The sequence below is a fragment of the Aquarana catesbeiana genome, linkage group LG03, assembly GCF_042186555.1.
Source record: "Aquarana catesbeiana isolate 2022-GZ linkage group LG03, ASM4218655v1, whole genome shotgun sequence".
NCBI classification, from domain to species: Eukaryota; Metazoa; Chordata; class Amphibia; order Anura; family Ranidae; genus Aquarana; species Aquarana catesbeiana.
Genome location: NC_133326.1, coordinates 113,311,142 through 113,335,885, shown reverse-complemented (window position 1 = coordinate 113,335,885; position 24,744 = coordinate 113,311,142). Strand labels below are relative to the sequence as shown.

General features: G+C 43.2%; 1 protein-coding gene across 1 annotated transcript in view; it reads right to left on the bottom strand.

Annotated features, from left to right (window-relative positions):
* Positions 1-9,673, bottom strand: part of CPLX3 (complexin 3) — a 58,092-nt gene extending 48,419 nt beyond the window's left edge. The window contains exon 1 of the mRNA XM_073619017.1: positions 8,906-9,673. Within this exon, the coding sequence (XP_073475118.1) occupies positions 8,906-9,069 (164 nt within the window). The 5' untranslated portion in view covers positions 9,070-9,673. The remainder of the gene's footprint in view (positions 1-8,905) is intronic.
* Positions 9,674-24,744: the final 15,071 nt, after the last annotated feature.

The following is a 24,744-nucleotide window of genomic DNA, read 5'->3' as shown; positions in this document are numbered from 1 at the left end:
TGATCCGCCCCATGTCTATCCGCTGCTCAGCGGGGATCGCTCCGCTTTCCCCAGCTGAGCCGGCAGATGACAGGGCGGGACCCGCACACCGCCCTGTCAGATCTCCGCTCTCCCCTATGGGGGATCGGAGGAACACGGACCGTCTGTCCGTGTTCCTCCGATCCGCTCTGCAGACGGATAGAAAAATAGGATTTTCTTCCGTCCGCTGAATTGGACGAGAGCGGAGGCGGACGACATCGGGTGTCAGCGGATGTACATCTGCTGACACCCGCTATCCCATAGGGATGCATGTATGTCCGTATTTCATCCGAAAACGGATGGGTGAAATACGGACATACTGTCCGCATGTGTGAAAGGGGCCTAACAGGGGCATAGACTGCAATAAATACTGACAAGTATTCTAATCCCTCTGCACAGGTTTTGCCTTTAGTTATACATTAAAATCAAACGGCTTACATGAAATTATGTGGCCAAATAGTGTTCATTAATCATTATATTACTGCTAACAGTCAGAAGGCTACAGTCACGAATATATCTGTGAATCCATTGTTGATATTAGTCAATGCATTATGCTATTTACTCAGCTATCAAAAGCATCCAGAAAGTATTCACAGTGCTTCACTTTTTCCACATTTTGTTATGTTACAGCCTTATTCCAAAATGGATTAAATTCATTATTTTCCTCAAAATTCTACAAATACCCCATAATAACAACATGAAAGAAGTTTGTTTAAATTTTTAGCAAATTTATTAAAAATAAAAAAATGAAAAAAATTACATGTACATAAGTATTCACAGCCTTTGCCATGACACTCAATATTGACCTTATGTGCATCCTGTTTCCACTGATCATCTTTGAGATGTTTCTACAACTTGATTGGAGTCCACCTGTGGTAAATTCAGTTGATTGGACATGATTTGGAAAGGCACACACCTGTCTATATAAGGCCCCACAGTTAACACTGCATGTTAGAGCACAAACCAAGCCATGAAGTCCAAGGAACTGTCTGTAGACCTTTGAGACAGGATTGTATCAAGGCACAAATCTGGGGAAGGGTACAGAAACATTTTTGCAGCATTGAAGGTCCCAATGAGCACAGTTGCCTCCATCACTCATAAACGGAAGAAGTTTGGAACCACCCGGACTCTTCCAAGAGCGGGTTGCCCGGCCAAACTGAGCGATCGGGGGAGAAGGGCTTTAGTCGGGAAGGTGACCAAGAACCCGATAGTCACTCTGACAGAGCTTCAGCATTTCTCTGTGGAGAGAAGAGAACCTTCTAGAAGAACAACCATCTCTGCAGCACTCCACCAATCAGGCCTGTATGGTAGACTGGCCAGAAGAAAGCCACTCCTCAGTAAAAGGCACACGACAGCCCACCTGGGAGTTTGCCAAAAGGCATCTGAAGGACTCTCAGACCATGAGAAACAAAATTCTCTGGTCTGTTGAAAAAAGATTGAACACTTTGGCCTGAATGGCAAGCGTCATGTCCAGAGGAAACCAGGCACCACTGATCACCTGTCCAATACCATCTCTACAGTGAAGCATGGTGGTGGCAGCATCATGCCGTGGGGATGTTTTTCAGTGGCAGGAACTAGGAGACTAGTTAGGATCGAGGAAAATATGAATGCAGCAATATACAGAGACATCCTTGATGAAAAACTGCTCCAGAGCGCTCTGGACCTCAGACTGGGGCAAAGGTTCATCTTCCAACAGGGCAACGACCCTAAGCACACAGCCAAGATAACAAAGCAGTGGCTACGGGACAACTCTGTGAATGTCCTTGAGTTGCTCAGCCTGAACCCGATTGAACATCTCTGGAAAGATCTGAAAATGGCTGTGCACTGATGCTCCCTATTCAACCTGATGGAGCTTGAGAGGTCCTGCAAAGAAGAATGGCAGAAACTGCCCAAAAATAGGTGTGCCAAGCTTGTAGCATCATACTCAAAAAGACTTGAGCAAAGGCTATAAATACTTATATACATGGGATTTTTTTCATTTTTACTTTTAATAAATTTGCAAAGATTTCAAACAAACCTCTTTCACATTGTCAATATGAGGTATTGTTTGTAGAATTTTGAGGAAAATAATGAATTTTATATATTTTGGAATAAGACTGTAACATAACAAAATGTGGAAAAAGTGAAGCGATGTGAATACTTTCCGGATGCACTGTAGATGCTAAAACGTATACACTATAAAGTGTATCGAAAGCCATTTTTTTTTGTATTGTAATTCAGTTATTTTTTTCCTCTGTCAGTGTCCATGGGTGGGTCCTCCTCTCTATTTGTCCTGATGACCCTTGTCACCAGGACTGAGAATAACAAGTTTGCATTGGAATAGGAATAGAGGGGAAATCTTCCAAAGGGAACACTTGTTTCACTGGCAGCTGTCTATAAGGACTTCCTTCAGTTTCCAGAGATCTCCTCTCACTTTATATTGTGTCTTCAGACTGGAAGTGATGGAAAATTGCCCCAGAGGGACTCAGAAAGGACAAAAACATATGACGGAGATTTTATCTATTCCCTACTCTAGTCAACAAACATAGTTTTAAATATTCTTTATTGATCTGGATTTTTCTTTGTTGAAAATAAAGAAAAATCTAGAAATGAAGCGAAGAGTGGTGAATGTATCAATTAGCTATCCTCCAAAAACACCTGGTCTTATAATTTAGCATTTTGGCTTTAATTCATTTGTCACTCAGATCTTTCCAGAAGCATTTGTCTTGGTGACCTTCAGTTAAAAAAAAATAGATCTTGTCTTCTCTACCTGCAACTTCTGTATCTAAAGTTGACCAAGAAACATGCAGGGAACTGTTCACTGACCTCTCATGTCCTCATTACATTTTGACACCTTATCCCAGAATGATGCAGGATTGCCATAGTGGTTTAATGCAAGTGGAGTCTGCGAATCTGTGGGGCCAGATTGGTGTCAGGATTTAAAATGACTGGAGTACCAGTGTTGGGCGAACAACTGCTCCCTCACTATTGTTCTCTAAAATCCTTTCTGCAAAGAGTCACTTTTATCATCCTGGAAGTAGTTATTTGCAAAGCAGGATGTGTAACTAACAGCCATCTTCAGTAGGGAGATTGTCTATATACAGGGGATACAAACACACGTTTTCAAGTGATCTTAAATAGGAACTGCAGTCTGCTCACATAATTTGTAATAAAAAAATCTTTGCCATTCTGAAGCTTCCCTCAAATCCCTTTGAATATTATTCTATATATACTGTGATTCTGTACTTGCCAAATATGCTGCAGAAATCTCCCTCCACGGTGTCTGGCTGCAGCCAATTTAACTGTGGGCAGCTGAAGCTGCTGCCTGTTCACTTCCTGGATTTACACAGACACACCCCCAGCTCTGCAGCTTTCATTGGCCCTCTTATGACTCATCCCCCCTCCCTTCCGGGCAAACTCTCCCATGAGTGAGAGGGAGAGCTGTGCATGTCCAAAGCCTAGGCTTTTTACCAGACAAGAAACAGGAAGTGGGCTGTATAAGGTATTTACTGGCAGAAAAAAAATGTTTTACTATCCAAAGTTAAAACAACAAGGGCAGAGGATTTAATAGATGGAAAGATGAAAAAAATGACTGAAGTTCCGCTTTTCCAGTTCTTCCCCCCCCTCCAGTGTCACATTTGGCACCTTTCAGGGGGGAGCAGATACCGGTCTAATACAGGTATTTTGCTCCCACTTCCGAGCATTCATACCAGAGCCACCCGCGGGTATCTACGCCACTTCCCGTCTCACCCCGATGTCTTCTGGGATACACATGGGTCCCAGAACACAGCAGGGACCAGTGGGACAGCGCAGCATGAGTCACGCATGCGCAGTAGGGAACCAGGAAGTGAAGCTGCAAGGCTTCACTTCCTGATTCCCGTACTGAGGATGGGGGCGGCAGCAGCCGAGTGCCGAGGGATAGATCGGCTTCGGGTGCTGACATCGCGGGGGCCCTGGACAGGTAAGTGTCCTTATTTTAAAAGTCAGCAGCTGGAGTATTTGTAGAATCAGCATTAGAGAATTGGATGGTGCAGTCACAGTCACTCAAGTAGAAAATTGGAGGAGTTTAGTAGATGTATGCATGTATTTATTGCCCTACATTTTATGATATATTACTAGATAGTGGTGGTGCTCCTTACAGGATGACACCCTCTAATTCAGGCTGTTACTGAATTTATGTAATGGAAAGTATGTCAGTGATATCTATGAAATTTACTCAATCACCAAATGTAACACTATAGAGGTGTGAACTATAATGTGGCAAAAAATGTGTAGTCAAGTGTTTATTATTTCACTTTGTGTAGCTTCTTCTCAGATTCATATTATATTGGATATTTTAATAACACAGTTTTTTTTAGCAAAATGTACGTGCCTTGCAATGTAGAATTTTGATACTTTTATCATTGCATTACAACTTAATACTTATTAGTTTATAATCTTAGCTAGTGTCGGTTGAAACAAAGCCAGGTCTGCAAATCATCATTATCATGTCAACCCTGCTGGGGAATTGGTCATACTTGTTCCAATCTGAACACCCCCAGGACTGAAAGAAGCCTGACTAATTATGATCTGTTTTGTATGAGCTGGCATGACAGTAAATTCAGCTTTATGAATTATAACTGAGGGACACATGTGCTAGCACATGTCCTGCTTTGTTTGCAAGTAGGTCTCAATGCAGCGGCACAACATAATCAGTGATGCAAGTAAGATGGTGCAGGCAGGAAGCAACACATGATCTGGATGCTGGCTTGGAATGAACTCTTGGTGTTTAACTCTGATTCTATAATGTGTGCTGGGTTCTCTGCTGCTTTCTCAGTAGTTTCAATGGCATAAAATGTTTATTCAGTCCATGGTACATTCTTATTATTTAGTGCTTCCAGTTGTGTATAGGGCAGCCACTATTACAACAATGTTTTAAAACACATATTCAGATCTGATAAATAATAATCTAAACAATATATAAAAAAAAGTACAATAACCACACAGCATATACTCACTTACAAAATGAAATGCAAGAGGTGTTTTTTTCAATGGGCTTTATTAAAGCAGTATTAAAAAAAATAACATATTGCAGGTTACAGTTCTTAAATGTGGTGGGTGCATTAGTTTTGTTTTTAGGCTTTTTTCTCTTTATTTTCACCTGGTAATCTGGCCAGTAACACACTTCCTCTGTTAGGGTGTCTCCACTCTGGGTTGAGGAGCAACAGAGACACCTTTGGGCAGCAACATTGTCTAGGGCAGTGTTTCTCAACTCCAGTCCTCAAGGCGCCCCAACAGGTCATGTTTTCAGGATTTCCATTATTTTGCACAGGTGATTTGATCAGTTTCACTGCCTTAGTGATGTTTCAGCTGAGGGAAATCCTGAAAACGTGACCTGTTGGGGCGCCTTGAGGACTGGAGTTGAGAAACACTGGTCTAGGGCAGTGGTTCTGAACTCCTGTCCTCAGGACCCACTAACAGGCCAGACTTTAGGTATTACCTTGGGGAGATGCAGACTAGAATACTGCAATCACTGAGCAACAAATGATATCACCTGTAAAGTATTTCAATACAGTGCCAATATATAAGCAATAAAAAGGGGTACCTACGTCCTATTGAAATGAAAAGGTTTGTATTTGAGGCTAATGGACTTTAATGGTACCATAAAAATTAAGATACACAGTTATATAAAACAAATAAAGTTTTGAATTAACATCAACATATTTAAAACATACAGATTTAAGAAAGCAGCTCTGTCTATCTAAACATAGAAGGTGCAACTGAAAGAGGTGGTAATACCAGTTCACCAAGTCTCAATTATGCTGGCATGCTCGACATGTTTCGTGGAAATTCACTGCTTCTTCAGGAGCTTTCGTTTGCATAATAATGTATTAAAGGAACAGAGACAGTGTATAATGCTATAGATTAGAAAGAGAAAAATACATTAATTATGATAAACAGGATATAGCATCACAAAAGATGACAACATGATAACAAAGTAATGGTGAGCATAGTGTCCCTCCCCCAAGGTAATCATGGCCCTTGCCCAGAGCAGCGACATAGGTCGCGGTCCAAAAGATTAGGCCCCGCAGATGAAAGAGGGAAGCGGCAGAGAGATCTGTCCAAAGAGTATAGTAAACATGATTTTAGATGCTAAAGTGCTTTCCAAATGTATCTCCTATTGCTATCTCAATGTACATCATAACGAATAAACATACCAGAATATATAACTTGAATAGGCGTACGAAGGTTATTTCAGCCTTACAGCCGTCACAGACTGTGTATCATAAGGAGCAAGCGTACCGAGATATATAGCTTACATAGGTATACAGAGATCACTTCAGAATCACAGCCATCACCAACTATATGGAAAGAAGAGGAATATATGTACCCCAGTCTACACAACACATAGAGTAATGGTACTCCTTTTAGAAAGATATATGTGAAGCAGTGTGGAGGGAATAAAGTGTCCTCTTTACCTTAAAGTTCTTTTGGGTCCCAGATGTCAGTATGCTCACCTTACTTTGTTATCATGTTGTTATCTTTTGTGATGCTATATCCTGTTTATCATAATTAATGTATTTTTCTCTTTCTAATCTATAGCATTATACACTGTCTCTGTTCCTTTAATACATTATTATGCAAACGAAAGCTCCTGAAGAAGCGATGAATTTCTGCGAAACATGTTGAGCGTGCCAGCATAATTGAGACTTGGTGAACTGGTATTACCACCTCTTTCAGTTGCACCTTTTATGTTTAGGTAGACAGAGTCGCTTTCTTAAATCTGTATGTTTTAAATATGATGATGTTAATTCAATAAAACTTGTTTTACATAACTGTGTATCTTAATTGTTACAGTACCATTAAAGTCCATTAGCCTTGTGATGTATTTCAGTTATCTTGCAAACCTGGCCTGTTAGTGGATCCTGAGGACAGGAGTTGAGAACCATTAGTCTACCACTGGTCTAGGGAGAGGGTAGAGTTAGGGCTAGTTTACACTTGCTTCAAAACATGGCTTCAGACACGCTTTGTTAAAGCTCTCTGAACGCCAGTCAAAGCCTCTGTCACTAAATAAAATGGTTCGCTTACGGTCCTGTTTACACCTGATTTTGCTTAGGGCTTTGATGAGGCTTCGATAGGGCTTCCATGAGGCTTTGATGAGGCTTCGGTGGGGCTGTGGTGGAGCTTTAATGGGGCTTCCATGAGGCTTCATGGAGATTCCATGAGGCTTCAATGGGGCTTCAAGGGATCTTTACCATAGACTTCTATGGAGGCTTTGAAGACGCTTTGAAGCACCACTAAAGCTACATGGGGTATAATTTTTGAAGCAAAGCCAAAACAAAGCAAAGCAAAAGCAGGTGCAAAAAGGACTGTAACCTAACCATTTTGTTTAGTGACAGAGAGCTTTAACAAAGCCTGTCCGAAGCCATGTTTTGAAGCAAGTATAAACTAGCCGTTAAAGTATGTTGAAGCCGAAGCAAGTGTAAATGAGCCCTTAGATGTACTAGCAGATTTAGATGCACTGGACTAAAAAAAAAATAAAGCTGAACTCCAGTTAACACATTTTAAGCAGTTACAGCAACATTTTCTTTTCATTCTGAAATAAATGTTTTACATAAATGAATAAAACCTGACCATTGCTACTACTACCTCTGTCAGTGTTTTTTTTTTTGTCAGAAAACCTTATTAGGTTCGTACAAACATACAGTTTCCAGAACTAAACAGATATCCAAATACCCCCATTGCATATGATTGCAACAGTACACTCTATCGATATTCCATTCCAGTCCAAGATGAATAAAGTTGATACCTGCCATTTCAAGTCCCACTCCTCCCCCAACAGCAAAAATTAGCATGCAAAATTCCATTGACTTGGATTACACAAGCATTTCAACAAATAGCATACAGAGACCAGCAACATTTTACCCCAGCAATCTATCCATGACCAGTTCCGCAGGGGCCAGTCCAGGAATACCTCTGTCAGTGTTAGTAAACTGCCAGAAAATGTTTTTAAAAATTGGGCCAACACTGTGGGTTTAGATCATAATGTACTAGTATGCACAGCATACTAGCACATTATGACAGACTTATCTGGACAGGGAGCCCTCGAGCGCTGTCCCAGCTCCCCGGCGCTTCCATCTTCACTAGGTCTTCCTTCCGGGTTAGTAGATTCTGGCTCTACGAATGGCCAGGGCCACGATAAGGTCACTCTCTCGCATGGACTCTGGCATAAAGCTCTGAAGGTACGGTATGGGTATGCCAGCCCTTCAGAGCGCATGCGCCAGTGAAGTCACCCGCTGCATGCAGTGTGAATATCTCCTAAACAGTGCATATTTAGGAGATATTCACTGTACCTACTGGCAAGCCTTAATATAGGCTTATCTGTCGGTACAAGTTAAAAAGTGGACTTTACTTCCACTTTAAATAATTTATCTCAGCTCTCTGACACTTTTGCTGGACAGTTTATTCTGCTAAGAGAAGTTGAAAAAAAACAGACTTGCTGACAAGATCATCAGGTGAAAATAAAGGAAAAAAAACTGAAAAAAGAAAACAAATTCAGCCACCACATCTAAAAATGGTGTGGAGCCATAGAACACATTTGGGGGGGTTTAATGCCACTTCAAATAAGAAAATAATAAAAACATTATGACTGGCACATACAACACTACTTTTTTTCCTAAACTCCTCTATGTTTGACCATCATAGCCCATCTGATAGTTCTTATTTACATAATGATATGTTTTATATAGTTTTCTGAACTCTGATTGAGTTGTGGCTTCTATCTTCATCTAAATGTGCACATGATAGCCCACCTACCACTTCTTATTCACATAATGACATATTTTTATATAGTTTTCAGAACTTGTCTTAAGTACATGTTTCTGTCCACATCTGATTCTGAAAGCTTTTAAACATGACATGTACTTACTTCTCTTCCAGGAGCTGCTTTTGGTATTCTTCATATTCTTCCCTTGTCATTCCTTGAGCTTCAGCTGGTGATTTCTCCCCTTCTCCCTTCTCCTCTTTGCCCCCCAGACCTCCTGTGAGGTTCTTCAGCTGACCACCCACCATAGTCTTCACTATAAAAGCCATGATCAATAGAGGGCTTCAGCAAGTTGGGCTGGAGAACCTCAAACAATATTCTGAGCTGATCGTACAAATGTCTGGAGATGAGCAGCTTCAGGTCCCTTGTGAGCCTCAGCTCTTCTAAAATCAGCCGCTAATTATTGCCTGTATTCTCAGAGCATGGATCCTGTGGGTTCACAACAGATGATAAGTTTAATGAGTTGAATGGATTTTCTCAGTCATCTTGTGTCAATGTAGGTAAATCCAAAGATAAGCCCTCAAGAATTCCAAGAGGTGTGTGAGTTGTGGCTTCTGTGGATGAGTGGCAGGGCTAGGTTCAGCACCACAATCCTGGACAGCTCCCAAGTAGACCTACTGCTCTCCCTTGCCTTCTGAGACTCTTTTAGCGGAGGGAGGGAGGCTGAGCAGAGAACTCACAAAAACAATCAGCCCCTTCTGTTAGTATGGCTTATAGCATGACAGCCATTGGCTGTAGTAAAGTCACTTAGCCTTTCCAATCTGTTCACATAGCTCAGCTGGGCAATCCCACATTTCGGAAAGAGACACACAACTATTCCCATTAGCTGTGAAGCCTTCAAATCCTATTATTCTCTGCCTCACTCTCCTTCTAAATATAGCAGAATTCGTTTACACCTAGAACGTCATTAAACCACATGGCTTCATCATTTAAATGGCATGTCATTCTGGGAGTAAAGGGGTTAATTGATATGATGGTACCAGAAGGTGAGGCACCCTAAAAGAGTTATATTCACACCTAGGAGAACGTTCCCACTGCTGGGTTATTATTGTGAAACATAGCAAGATCCTTGAGATGATGATACAATTAACACCTTTAGATTTATCTGCACATACATCTGTAAGCGGATGCATGGGGAAGAGGTGGGGGGGGGGGATCTGGAATAAAAGCACTTAATGGAAAATCACAGCAATAAAATCAGCTTGCTTTGTGAGATTTTCTACTAAAAGCAACACAAGGGCCAACAAAAAAAATAACATAAAACTTGGGTAATGATCTTCTACCCAGTGAATGTGGTCAGGCTGCACATGTGAACTTGTCCACAAGGTGCACTTAAGAGAAAAAGTTTAACCTGCATCTAAACCCAAGAATAAAAATGTAATATATTGCAGCATAGGAGTCCTTAGATGTGGTGGCTGCATTTGTTTTATTTTTTTCAGGCTTTATTTTTACCTGGTGATCCTGTTTTAACACACTTCTTGTCCCAGAGGAGCAGTATTGTCACCCTAGGCTACAAACACCTCTCCCGTAGCTCCCAAACGTCCCTCTTTTGAGATTAAATTCTTCTCTCCCTGGGAAGGTTGAAATTTCAACTTTTATTTAAGAAAAAAAAAAGTAAATGCACACCTTTACGCAGGTACGTGCATAAAGACATGATTGAAATCTTTAAATAACATCAAGGGGGTGAATAAGGTTCAGGACGGCATTTTTTTTTTCAATATGAAATCAAAATCAAGAACACGGGGACATAAGCTTAAACTAACTGGAGGAAAGTTCAAAACTAATCTTGGGCTTGATTCATATCTATGCATATTGCTTTTGAGCGTTTCTGCAGTGCTTTTTGTGGTGCTTGCCACATTTTTTTGGACACGTGTTTTTACCGCGATTTGCGTTTTGCTTTTTTTTTTACACTGTATATAGCCGGTTACTAAGGAGGGCTCCGGGAAGCCGGCCGCCACGTCCTTAACAACCGATGAGTCATCAGTTGTCAGCGGGCTTCCCGCTCAATGTAAAAAAAAAAAGAATTGCCGGCTAAAAGAAAAATCAAAAGAAAAAACGGTGTGGGGTCCCCCCCAGGTCCATACCAGGCCCTTGGGTCTAGTATGGATTCGGAATGGACCCCCATGCCAGAATTTTTTTTAAAAATGGTGTGGGGTCCCCCCAAAATCAATACCAGACCCTTATGCGAGCATGCAGCCCGGCAGGTCAGGAAAGGGAGGGGACAAGCGAACACCCCCCCTCCTGAACCGCAAGCCCTCAATATAGGGGGGATGGGTGCTTTGGGGCGGGGGGGCTCGGCCCCCCCACCCCAAACACCTTGCCCCCATGTTGATGGGGACAAGGGCCGCACTCAGGAAGTCCAGCCTACGGACGTAACGCATACGGGGGGTCAGATGTCACGTATGACATCACTCGCGGCCATCTTGTTGATTGATTACACTATACGCTTATGCGCCGGCACTCGGCTCTGAGTGTGGCCGAATGTAAGTGTACATCTGTAATTCCTTTCTTTTATTAATAAATATTATAAACAGAGAGCATTAGATCGCTTTGTTTTGTTTTATATATGCGATTGAATTACCTTACTGAGTATGGATCAGAGGACGGCATCCAGAGTGGGGATTTGTTTTGCCTGGTGATCTGTATACTGCTCTGTGACCTGTTTCAGGTCGAATTTTGGAAGTGAGAGGCCATCTTTATTTTTGGTGGAGGGATCACAGTCACCGGATCTATCATCATTTTTATGTTTCACTGCACCAGAGATTTATGCTGTCTCCACATGCACCAGTTGGGACTTTTCTGAGATATATATATTTATGTATTTTGTTATTTATTATGGACATTTACAAATTGCACAGCACTGTTTTATTATGATGTCTATTTGAGGTATTGTTTGAGTTAACCTTGAGTGCCAGCTAGCAGTTCACTTCTATTCTTGTCTTTGTGTGTCAGCGCTGAATATTCTTGCAAAAAAATTGCACCTGTGATCAGCAGATAATGGGTGCAATGCCTGGATCCTGCAGACTGTCAGTACACTGTCTGCCCATATTGTAATTCCAATACAGGCAGGCAGTTACTGAATGGCAGAAAAAAATCAATGGACTACCACAGCGTTCACCAGCCCCCTCAAAGTTCATTGAGAATTACAAGCCGTCGGCCACGTTGGCTGATGGTACGTGTAGTTCATTCATTCACAGAACTCTAGGGGAGGGGGCTAGTGAGAGGAGACAGGAGCTGGAACATGTTATAGGGAGAGGTGACATACATCTAGGGAGAGGTGACATACATCTTCACAGTATGGGTTACTATCATGATGGGTGTAATGCAAGTTGAAAACATGAGTGCCTGTCACTTTTTGGATGCAAACAAAGGGGATTTATTGTCTCTTAACAAGAACTGAGGAAGAGAGAGTTTAGGGCCAGGACACCCTTAGGCAGATGCAATAGCAATTGGCAGACTCCGAGATAAAAATAGGCAGACAGCTATATAGGTAGAGGACCTTTAAGCTGGATGCAACAATTGTATTTGTAGAACTGCTGTCTCCTATGGCAACTGAACTTTGAACAGTCAATAGAGATCCATACACGTAACTCAAAATAACCCGTTATAGATCTTTTCTCACATCTCACAGTAACTTACTGTAGATCTTCACTCACTGAGCTCCCGGTCTCTCACTAGACTTCCTGATCCCAGTCATCACTGGATCCCCTGAGCTCTTCCACAGCTAACCCGCCATATTCTCCTCAAGCTTCACCCCTGCTAACCCCCTGGGTCCCTGGCTTGGCACTCTGCTGAAGCTTTCCCACTTGTTCACTGTGCCCAGCTAGTGAAGAAGGCTGCTCTGGTACTTCTTCAGACTTCCATACACTGGCCTCTGATAACCGGAGTGGTTATCCCTTAATGGCAACTATCTTCTTTATCTCTGACCTTGATCCTCACTTTCCTCTGGTAACAGGAGTGGTCATTCCATGTGGCAACTGTTTCTCCCTCACCGCTGGCAATGATGCGGTTCCCTGTCTGGTGGAAACTCTGCAACTTGGTTGGGCTTCCGGCCGAAAACCCCAACCCCCGTGCTGCTTCTCTCTAATATGGATAGGCCTCAGACAGCCTAGCAGCCAGGTGCTCCCAGGATAGACCTCAGGCTTCTAACTTAGCAACCTGGAGCCTTGTGACACACGTCCACCCAGACAGCCGCTCGGGTGGCACAGAACCCCGATCACCTGAATCCTCCCGAATAAATAGGCTCTCCTAGAAGGCCAAGGGGCTAAATAAAACCCTGCCAATTGGCTGAGACAACCCATCCACTCCTAGTCTGAATTCAGTATGCCCTAGTCATTCTATTGCCACAGGCAACAATGCCACCTAGTGACAGAGAAGAGAGGTGCATCAAATTCAGAGTTGGATTCACTGGCTTTTCCCTCCTATCAATCAACCAAGCTAGTTATCACCTAGCAAGCTAAATTTGTTAGCAACCCTGCCTACTACCAGGGTGCTACATGTATTTAGCCTGAGAAAGAAAACTAATGCAGCCACCACATCCAAGGATTGGTAAGCTACAATACATTTTTGTTCATGTTAGATATGCTTTAAAGAGTACCAGTCTTCACATTTACCAGAACAGTGGATTCAGAAGTTGCCTACACATATCTCCAGTTATCTTCTAGCTACCCAATAGCCCTTCAACCAAGGGAGCACGCTCTAATATGCAAATACTGGTCCCAATTCGGAAAGCAATGCTGTCCACCACACATACATACACTTCTGCACCTTTCTATTAGTATGTCAATGTAATGTGAGGTCTGAAAACAGTGAGGTGTAGGATGTGTAAAAAGTTTTGCAGCAAGACCAGGTGGTTGAGGCATGACTTTAACACGCTTCAGTCACCTGTCAAAACCTGGCAATAGCTGCTGGACTGCACCATTCACATTGTCTTGGTCACAAAGACTTTGCGTCGTGGCATGGCAAAAAAAAAAAAATAGGGCATGTGAAATTTTTGCACCTGCCAACATGTCTCATAGAACTGAATGAGGCCATGCTGCAACCATGTCTAATAGATGTGGTTGCAGCAAGGTGTAAAAGAACTTAATTGTGAAATCTCTCTTTAAATAGAATTGGCAGAAGTGATTACTTGCCTCATGATCACCTACTAATAACAAGCCAGCCGCTGCTGAAATAGCAGTCCACCAAAGATCGTGAGTTAGAAGCATTGCTTATGTGAAAGGGGTCTTAGAGTACTCTGGGTTTCAGGGCTCCCTGCGATACTCCAGGAAACAACTAAGGCTATGTGCGGTACCTGCAGTAACCTTCTGATGCCACTTTTAGCTTTGAAGAAAAACTTTGCCCAGCTTTGGGAAAACTAAAAGTCAGCAGCTACAAGTGTTGTAGCTTCTAACTCTTAAAAACATGTACTTACCAGCCCATGAAGTCCAGCACTGTCTTCCTAGAGACCCAAAGTCTTCACAGCTCTTTTTTGTTCTCACTCCACCATCTTGCATTCAGGAGTCGACTGTCACATCCTGATCACTTACAGCAGCCCCTTTCTCTACACATGAATGAGATCCAACAACTGACAGACTGTCTTTAAGGTTACTTTCACACTGAACGCGCTGTCCATTAGCACTAAAGTGCCACTTGTTTTAGCGGTGCTTTAGCACTGTTTAAGTGGCGCTTTTTTGGCTGCTAGCGGGGTGCTTTTTACCCATAAAACAGTAAGACCGCTTTCACACTGGGGTGTTTTTCAGGCGCTTTAGCTCTAGAAATAGCCTCTGAAAAATGCCTGAATGCCTCCCATTCATTCCAGTGTGTCTTTTCACACGGGACGGTGCGCTTGTGAGACGTTCTGAAAAGTCCTGCAAGCAGCATCTTTGGGGTGGGTTGGGAGCACTGTAATTAGCCCCCCAAAACACTGTGCCCATTGTAAAAAATGAGCAGCGTTTTTAAAGCGGCACAAACTGGGACTTTTCCCCCTTTTTTGGGTAAAAAGTGCACCACTAGCAGCCAAAAAGCGCCGCTTAAACAGCGCTGAAGGACGGCGCTTTCAGTGTGAAAGGAACCTAAAAAGTCCAAGTTTGTGGCGCTTTGAAAGCGCTGCCCATTCATTCCAATGGGCAGGGCATTTTGGGAGCGCTAACTACAGTGCTCCCAACCTGCCCCAAAGATGCTACTTGCAGGACTTCTCAGAACGACCAACAAGCACACCGCCCCAGTGTGAAAAGTCACACTGGAATGAATGGGAGGAGGTGGTTTTCAGGTGCTTTGCAGAGGCTATTTCCAGCGCTAAAGCGCCTGAAAACCGCCCCAGTGTGAAAAGGGTCTCAGTCTCCTGGGATGTGTGAAATGTATCCCGGGAGGCTTGGGATGGGGTTGTTAGGGTAGCCTAGGACAAGGATTGAGGAAGTGGGAGCGAGTACCTGCTGAAAAAGGTGATTGCTACCCCCAAAAAAGTTGCAAATATGCAATAGGGAGAGGGAGGGTTAGAATGTTGGAATTTGTTCTTTGTGAGTGAAGGGCCTCTTTAAGCTTTGGAAGCAAGACTCCTTGAGGTCACACTTTTATTAACATTTTTTGATTTTCTGATGTGCATAACAATGTTTTTCAAATACATTTGCAAAGATATCCTGCTGCATTCCTTTAGATTGTAAGCTCCATGAGCAGAGCCCTCTTATTCCTTTTGTATTGAACTGTATTATAATTGTACTGTCCTCCTCTACATTGTAAAGCGTTGCGTAAACTGGGAGTATGCTGGTTTGTAGACTGACAATATTGAAGCAACCAAGCATTTTCATATGGGTTTTTACAACTTTCATTCTTCAGTGCCTTAAAGTGTCACTAAGCACACATCATAAAAAACTGTCAATAAATGGTGTATTCCATGCTGTTCATACTCACTCAGTCATTATGAGATTTGTTTTCTGTATTCTGCAAAAACCTGGTTGATCCTGCTGTTCTGTATCTCCATCTTCAGTTCATGTCCCCACTTCAGCTAGGGATTTTGCAGCTATGGTGGAAACTCTGCACATGCTCAGTTTTCAGTGAGTTTCTATGCTGAGAATTCCCTCCCTATCACATCTGAGCAGCCCATGTGACTAAAGAGTCACACATGTGGGTGTATTCAAAGTGGTAAATGAGAGCCCACTCCCCTGATGTTTCACTTTTGAGAAAGGAATTGAGAGAAAGTAATTGAGGACACAGACTCTTCCATTTCTTTCTCTACAGCCTCAGCTGCACTGGACAATCAATTAATGGGAAGTGCTCTGTGCTGAGTGGCTTCCTGTTCATTCACAGGTAGAACTGTGTTTTCTATGTGTAGCGCTACCCCCGTAAGGGCCGCTGGTCATTGTGGTTTGTCTCCCACCCTGCACAGCCAGGCACAAGAATTTCCAGTCACACGGAGTCAAGAAGTAGTCCTTGCAACTTTGTTTTTTTTTTTTTGTTTTATTAGAGGAATAGAACTTGGATGGGGATAGGGTGCATATGGGATGCCCACTTGATAGAAGGAAATTGTTAGGAACTTAACTATATACACTCTAGCACATACACTTGCTTGCAGACCATCACTCCCAGGACCAGCTAGCACTGATGTGGGGATCTGACATTGGCTTTGTCAGACCCAAAGCAAATGCCCTTTGCAGGCAAGGACCGTGGAACCCTATGGTGTAGCAAAATGGAAGTCTTTAGTGCTAGCTGTCCTACATGTGGCTACTTCGCCAAGTACCACCTCTTCAGGCCCTGCCAGTCCTCCCGGCTGTAGCTGCCTCTTCCCACTGCCCATGCCACCACAGTCCTCCTGACTGGCTCTGCACCCATCCCAGACTGCTCCATCCCAGTCCTCTCAGGCGTGCCTCCCAGTCCTCCTGGCTGTAGCTGCCTCTTCCCACTGCCCATGCCACCACAGTCCTCCTGACTGGCTCTGCGCCCATCCCAAACTGCTCCCTCCCAGTCCTCCTGACTGTGTGTCACTCACCAGCCCTCTTGGCTGTTTCTGTTCTTCCTGGAGACTTGCCTGGCAGTGTCCTCCCGCTTTCCTCTCCTTGCTCTCATGCCTCCTGGCCAGGACACCTCTGTGTGTTTTGAGAAGGTCCTGTCTGCACCTGAGCCCAGGCCCAAGGTCACCCCCCCAGACTGGGGAGCTCCCGCAAAGGCCATGACAGCCTAACACTCCATCTACAGCTTCCACCCGAACTCTCCTCCTCAGCTGGACTGACCCAGAGTATTTGAGAGGGCCTTCCCCCTGCCAACCCAAGTTGGGGATTGGTCAGGGCCCTCGGAATACTCCAGGCAGCTCCACCTTACTTCCCCTCCCATTTTTCTAGGTTCCAGTACATTCTATAAATAGGGGGGAGGTCTCAGTGATGCTGCCTGTGAGTCATCTAGCTCTCCCTGGATCTCTGCCCAACAAAGGAAAAACACAGACAGGCTTGGCTGCCAGCCAAGCCTGCACAAATTTACCTACACTTAAACAAAAATCTCACCTCTAGCACTCTAGCAACGCTAGGGTGTGCTACATGTGTTTCAGTCACTCACAATCTTCATTCAGAAAAGGAAGGGGTGGTAAACTACATATTTACTAGTCCCTTTCCATGCTCGCCATCCTGACACATCACAGCAGCTGGCGTGGAGGTGAGGGGGGAGCCATCGGCTGTATTTTCCTCCTTCAACCGCTAAATCTGGCCTTCAGCGGCTGCAGGAGGAACATACAGCCGATGGGTTCTAGCTAATGCCGCCCCCGCCACCCCTCCTGCCCAGGTCTAACTTTAAGGCAGCAAGGTAGCAGGCTGAATCCCTGGAGTCTGGCTCCCAGCTTCCTTGTGATCAGCGGCAGTGCAGGCTCACAAAGCAGCCGGTGGTGTGTAATCTTGGCTCCCTGTAAATGAAACTCAGCGGCTCAGTCCAGCCCGATCCAACCTCCCAAATCCCACCTAATGTCAGCACTGCAAACATCAGACCCTCTCAAGTTGGTGCCTGGGGCATGTTCCCTCCTGCCCCCCCCCCCTTTGTTTTAGCCCTGCATACATAGGACATGGAACCTAACTGTGCAGCCAGGTACACATTCCAAGTGTTTCTTGGCATGACTTACAGGGAAGCTGAGTGTACTGTACATCTACCTGAATTTCTGAGATGCTGCTGGGATAAGGTGATGGCATCTCAGCATCACATTGTGAGCCCAATCCAGCATATCCACCAAGAGCCCATTTTACACTTATTTCACAAACTATTTCTTCTTGTGTGCTCCACCTCCTGAACATACACCATTTTTCTTGATTGGCATATAACTCAACCAATCAGCAAGAAGACATGCTGTAGCCTGGGGCAAAGAGTCCATAAACACTTTTAACCACTTGACCTCCAGGAAGTTTTACCCCCTTCATGAACACAGTAATTTTTGTTATTCAGCACTGTGCTACTTTAACTGGCAATTGCTTGGTCATGCAACACTGTACAAAAATTAATTTATCACAAAAAGACCAAAATGTTTGAAAAAAAATGATATTTTCCACTTTCTGTTATAAAACATATCCAATAAAATCAAATGACTTAATAAATTTAAGCCAAAATGTATTCTGCTACATGTCACAAGTGCTGGCAGCAGTGGCAGTGAACAGGGTTGATCCTGTGAACACTGTGTTTTTGGGGACACTATACTATTGGGGACACTGGTATAGTTCTGATTGTGATCAAGATACATTATACTAGTAATGGCAGTGATCAGTGACTTATAGTGTGACTGTGATAGTGTGGCAAGCAATCTGGCGCTAACTGGAACTAACTTAGGAGGGACACTAACTGACATTGACGTCACTAGTGACACTATGTTTCATTTCTAGGTCCGTCAAACTTTTGAGAAAAAAAAGTCCGCTGGAGCCCACACACGATTGAATTGTCCAACGGACTCCGGTTCGCCGGACCGAGTATGCCGTAAAGTCCGGTCGTGTGTACGTGGTATCACAGGTGTATGTGTGCTACTTTTACTCACAGAACTGGCTGGGTCTCTCACTTTCAGTTCTGAATGGTAACGGATAGCAGGGAGAAATCCAGCCAAAGCCTGTGTTTACAAACACACAGATCTCTGTGCTGTGATTGGCCACAGCCGATTAGCAGATATACAGTCAAAATGACTGGCTGTAAACTGCTGACAAACTCGTGCTATGTCCAATCACGGGGGGCGCAAGCTTTTACACCAGGAAGTTCACCAATGTACTGCTGATGGTCAGCAAGACATTAAAGACTTTGTTAAAAAGATCTTACCCTGACCAATTCAATGAAAAAAAAATAATACACTAAATAAATCAAGAAGAAGTGGGAAGGGTTGCCATTATCTTTAGACCTGAACTCTAGCAATTAGACTGCAAGGGTTAAATGCTTTAGTTTAGGGAAGTGATGGTGAACCTTGGCACCCCAGATGTTTTGGAACTACATTTCCCATGTTGCTCAACTACACTGCAGAGTGCATGAGTATCATGGGAAATGTAATTCTAAAACATTTGGGGTGCCAAGGTTTCGCCATCATTGATCTAGGGGTACAAGGATAAGGTATAATATTTACCTTACTCCTGGCTCTGGCAGGCTCCCATAATCCACCGAGCCGATCCAGTACTTTTTTCTCAATATGGTGCTCTCAGCCACAATTACATGCTCACCTTCTTCACGCACGATGCAGAGTAAATGTTGACACTGAGAGGCTGCCTACACCCCAGAACTTCCGGTAGAAGAGAACAGTGCTGGAGCCTGCCACACCAAGGAATAGGGCAAGTAATACACCTTATCCCTGCCCCCCTAGATTAAACACACATTTATCCCTTGCAGTGTGGGGTGGGCGTCCCACTGCAAGGCTAGGTTTTTTTCTAATTCCTGGAGATCGATTTTAAAATTTACAGTTACTAAAATCTAATATATTACAAAGATTGATGCACTTGATGCAATCCCTGCCCCCTTCTGATTCATGCAGAGGATCTGTTAAGACTAAAGGGGATTAGATGATTTTTCTGGAGAGGAAAAAGAAGCAGAATGAATGGTTTCATATTAAATTCTAAGCGGATTGGGATGGGACTGGGTATTGCATGGCATAAACCTGCCACCTGGGTAAGAATTGCTCTAGCTTAGCTTTTAAAGAATGACAATTTTATTGACCTAGACATTAAACAATAATTAGCTGACGGATTATCTCTATGCTATTCTAACATCACTACAAACTTTTCTGTTAAAGAGTCACTAGGGAAAAGGAAAAACCTGGGAATATATATAGTATATTTCTCCCATCATAGGTGTGCGCAGCCTATTGTATTAGGGTGTGCACCCTTAAGCTCAAACACACATGCATATGTATGTGTCTACATATATATGAACCCGGCACATTGATCTCCCTGCTGGCACAGTGAAAGAGAAGAGCATAAACACTTTTCTTATGGCAGAGCAGGTAAGAGGGAGATCTTTACCATGTTCCTGCTGCTACACAGAGCGATAACACTAATGCGCATGGGGTGATTAGGGTGTGCCTGGGCACACCCGGCACACCCTGTGCGCACGCCTATGTCTCCCATGTTATCAGACCTATTCCGTGAAAACTTCCCTCCTTTCTTAACATTAATAAGGCATGAAACGTAACACAGACACGGACACATAGTTTGGATGTATCAGTTTTTGAAAATGAACATTCTCTCATACCTACTATACTTGCTACAAACCCTCCTTATTGTGATAACCTTTGCTTTCCTGTGTTCCATTGAGAGAGAGTGAATTCATAAAAAACCTTATGGGATCACAAGTACCCACACACACAAATACATTAACCATACAGGGGCGAAAATATACAATCCTCTCACTGGTATAGTTACCACACAGTCTCATCCGAAGAGCACTGTGATGTCATCAAGTCCTTCTCCTATGCGTTACGCCACACGGCTCATCCCCCTGAGGAAGCCATGTGACCCTGTGGAGTAATGTGTAGCGGAGGGGTTTGGTGACATTACAACGCTCTTCGGATGAGACTGTGTGGTAACTATACAAGCAAGAGGATTGTATATTGTCGACCCTGAATGGTTAATGTATATTGCATGCGAGGCATAGTGTGGTGCGCTGGTAGCACCCTGAACAAGTGAGTGTACATCTGAAAGTTTGCATTTTCAGGCTTAATACATTAATCTTAACCCCTTGGCACCAACGCCTGCCAGCCCTTTAAGGTGTTTTAGATGCTGGGAGGCGTGGCAGGGTTTATGATTATGTGACCGCCATTATTGGCTGTCACGGCAGTCACATGATTGGAAAGCTCTTGGGATTGGGAGCTTTCAGTGAGCCACCAGTAACTGTGTTCTCGGCACAGTTTGTTATGCAATATTGCAGGGAAATATGAGGCCACGCGGTGCTAAGGCCCACCCACCGAGAGGCCACATATTTGCGTGCTGTAGGCTCCAAGACGTTAAGGATAAAGCACTATGCTTGTCAGTTTCCCTTTCTTTATGTACAGGTGAATGGAGATATCCAGAATTGATGCAGGAGGTTAAGAAGCTCTGTGTGAAACCATATGCTGTGGAGAGTGTCTAGTCCTCTGAGAGGGACACAAGCCCACATAGACCATATGTAAAAGTGTGGTCATATATCCCAGGTGGGAGCACATCTGGTGGTGGGAGCACAAGTCACAGATTTGATTGAGAGCATTACTTGCCGGAATCATTAAGGAGTCACTTTTTTATATATAAATTATTTTAATTTTTTAACACATGTATGGACTACATTTATGGACTTTAGTTTTTCATATTGGGTAGTCACCTATTTTATGTTTAATGATAATATAGAGAATATTTTTGGATATTTTCACATCTTTTGGTTAAATGTATTTTATATTGATGGTAAAGCGTGGCACAGATCAATCTTTAAAAAATGAATGTATAAGGGTTTAAAAATGAAGGTCCCCAGGGTGGGGGCTTTAGTTGGGGGGGCGGCAGTGAAAGTGGAAAAACTTTGAGCTGGACTCCTGCTTCAATGCTTTAATTCCACCAAATTAAACAGAGAATGAGAAGCAACATCACCCACCTTTTATCACAGTATACTACAAACTGTACAACATTCTAATCTAGGTGCCTTGGAGAGCCCCAGGTCTTTTAGAACCATAGAAGATTCCCTGTGTGTATATGAATTCCTTCAATAGTGCATTTCTAGTATTGTTTTTTTATCAACATATTCACATAATCACTCCTTTCAAAGTCATCAAAATGTAATATGACCAGGATTCCCCAATATTTTGCATACCTTATTTTAATCTGACTATTGTCTCCTCATTCACTGACCAGTAACCGCACTTGGTATTCTAAAATAGCAATGCACATGCTGACATGCGGCACACAGGAGGAATGACAATGTCATACGTCATTATGATTAATTACAACAAAATAACCTGGTCAGTGGCCACCTGTACTGCTACCCCCGTAGTCTGGGTTCTCACTAATCTCATTGCAAAAAAACATTCTTATTAGTAGAGTAATTAATGATTTAATGCTTTCTTTGAGAATCCTCTCCAGATTTTTTCACACAAGTAGAATCTGTCTGCAGTACACTAAATAAGAAATATAGAATACATAGCAGGGATGTCTGGCATTTCATTGAATTACTAAGAAATGTCTTTGCTCATTTAAAAGTGAATTTTAAAGTGTAAATCCAAAGGTTCCATCAGTGTGTTGTGAACTTTAACTCATACATCTCCATCTATAGAATCTTAGTGGTTGATTTACTAAAACTGGAGAGTGCAAAATATGGTGTAGCTTCTGCATGGTAGCCAATCAGCTTCTAAATGCAGCTTCTTCCATTAAGCTTTCACAAAAAAAAAAACCTGAAAGCTGATTGGTTTCTATGCACAGCTGCACCAGATTTTGCACTTTCCAGTTTTAGTAAATCAACCCCTATAACACTGTGTATACAGCGTTAAGCCTCATTAAACCGCGTTTAACACCTTTTACCTGCGTCTGGCGTTTTTACAGCTCCAGCGCTGGAGCCCCAGAATGTGCTGGTCCTGGTTTTTTTTTGGAGCTTAAAAATGCCAATGCCTGTTACAGCTCAAAAACGTCGTGGTGTGTATGAGGCCACTGAATAACATTGAGTGGCGTTTTTAAGCTGCAAAAAAGGCTCAAAAACGCAGCTGTATAAAAGTCCGTGTGTATGAGGCCTTACGCTGCCATTTCTGAATGCTTCTTGTTTGTTCTGGGCCAGTGACACAGAGGGGGTTATTTACTAAAGGCAAATCCACTTTGCACTACAAGTGCAAACTACAAGTGCAAAGTGCACTTGAAATTGCACTGAAAGTGCACTTGGAAGTGCAGGCGCTGTAGATCCGAGGGGGACATGCAAGGAAAATAAAAAACAGCATTTCAGCTTGCACATGATCGGTTAATATAATCAGCAGAGTTTCCCCTCATTTCAGATCTACCGCTCAGATTTACAGCAACTGCATTTCCAAGTGCACTTTCAGCGCAATTTCAGGTGTAGTTTGCACTTGCAGTGCAAAGTGGATTTGCCTTTCGTAAATAACCCCTAAAGTGTTGATGTCAGAAACAGCCAGGCCACTATTATTTTCATATGAAGATGACAATGTCAGTATCCCTACTAGTCTATGTATGTACCTTTTTATTCTGAGCTGTGCATCCTCTCTTTTTGTATGTGAGAGGTAGAGAGGAGTCTGCTGTGGGTAGGACCAGGAACGCCTCTCCTATAATTTCACATGGATAAGCAGTGGCAGTTCATGGATCACCAGATGACTAGCAAGGAGGTGGCCTGGTATGGTATGCTCATTTTCAGTGCTCTAGGTCTTGATGTGGGGCTTTTGGCACTGAAAACAAGTATAAAATGACTTCCTAAAACCCCATATACACTATACTTTTGTTGTCAGATTTCCTTTAGATTTACCAAAACCATGTAGTGCAAGGGTCTTCCTGATTGCATACAAATTGAAACTCTTAAGGTTTGACCTCATATTATATGGTTTTGGTAAATCGGAAGGAAAAAAATCTACAGAAAATTGTATAGTGTATATCCAGCTTAAGTGTCCCTAATATACAGTATCTCACAAAAATGAGTACACCCCTCACATTTTTGTAAATATTTTATTCTATCTTTTCATGTGACAACATTGAAAAAAATGACACTTCGCTACAATGTAAAGTAGTGAGTGTAAGCTTGTATAATTTGCTGTCCCCTCAAAAAAACTCAACACACACCCATTAATGTCTAAGCCGCTGGAAACAAAAGTGAGTACACCCCTAAGTGAAAATGTCCAAATTGGGCCCAAAGTGTCAATATTTTATGTGGCCACCATTATTTTCCAGCACTGCCTTAACCCTCTTGGGCATGGAGTTCACCAGAGCTTCACAGGTTGCCATTGGAGTCCTCTTCCACTCCTCCATGAAAACATCACGGAGCTGGTGGATGTAAGAGACCTTGCGCTCCTCTACCTTCTGTTTGAGGATGCCCCACAGATGCTCAATAGGGTTTAGGTCTGGAGACATGCTTGGCCAGTCCATCACCTTTGCCCTCAGCTTCTTTAGCAAGGCAGTGGTTGTCTTGGAGGTGTTTGGGGTCGTTATGTTGGAATACTGCCCTGCAGCCCAGTCTCCGAAGTGAGGGGATCATGCTCTGCTTCAGTTTGTCACAGTACATGTTGGCATTCTCAATGAACTGTAGCACCCCAGTCCGGCAGCACTCATGTAGCCCCTGTCCATAACACTCCTACCACCATGCTTGACTGTAGGCAAGACACACTTGTATTTGTACTCCTCACCGTGTTACTGCCACACATGCTTGACACCATTTGAACCCAATAAGTTTATCTTGGCCTCATCAGACCACAAAACATGTAATCCATGTCCTTAGTCTGCTTGTCTTCAGCAAACTGTTTGTGGGCTTTCTTGTGCATCACCTTTAGAAGAGGCTTCCTTCTGGGATGACAGCCATGCAGACCAATT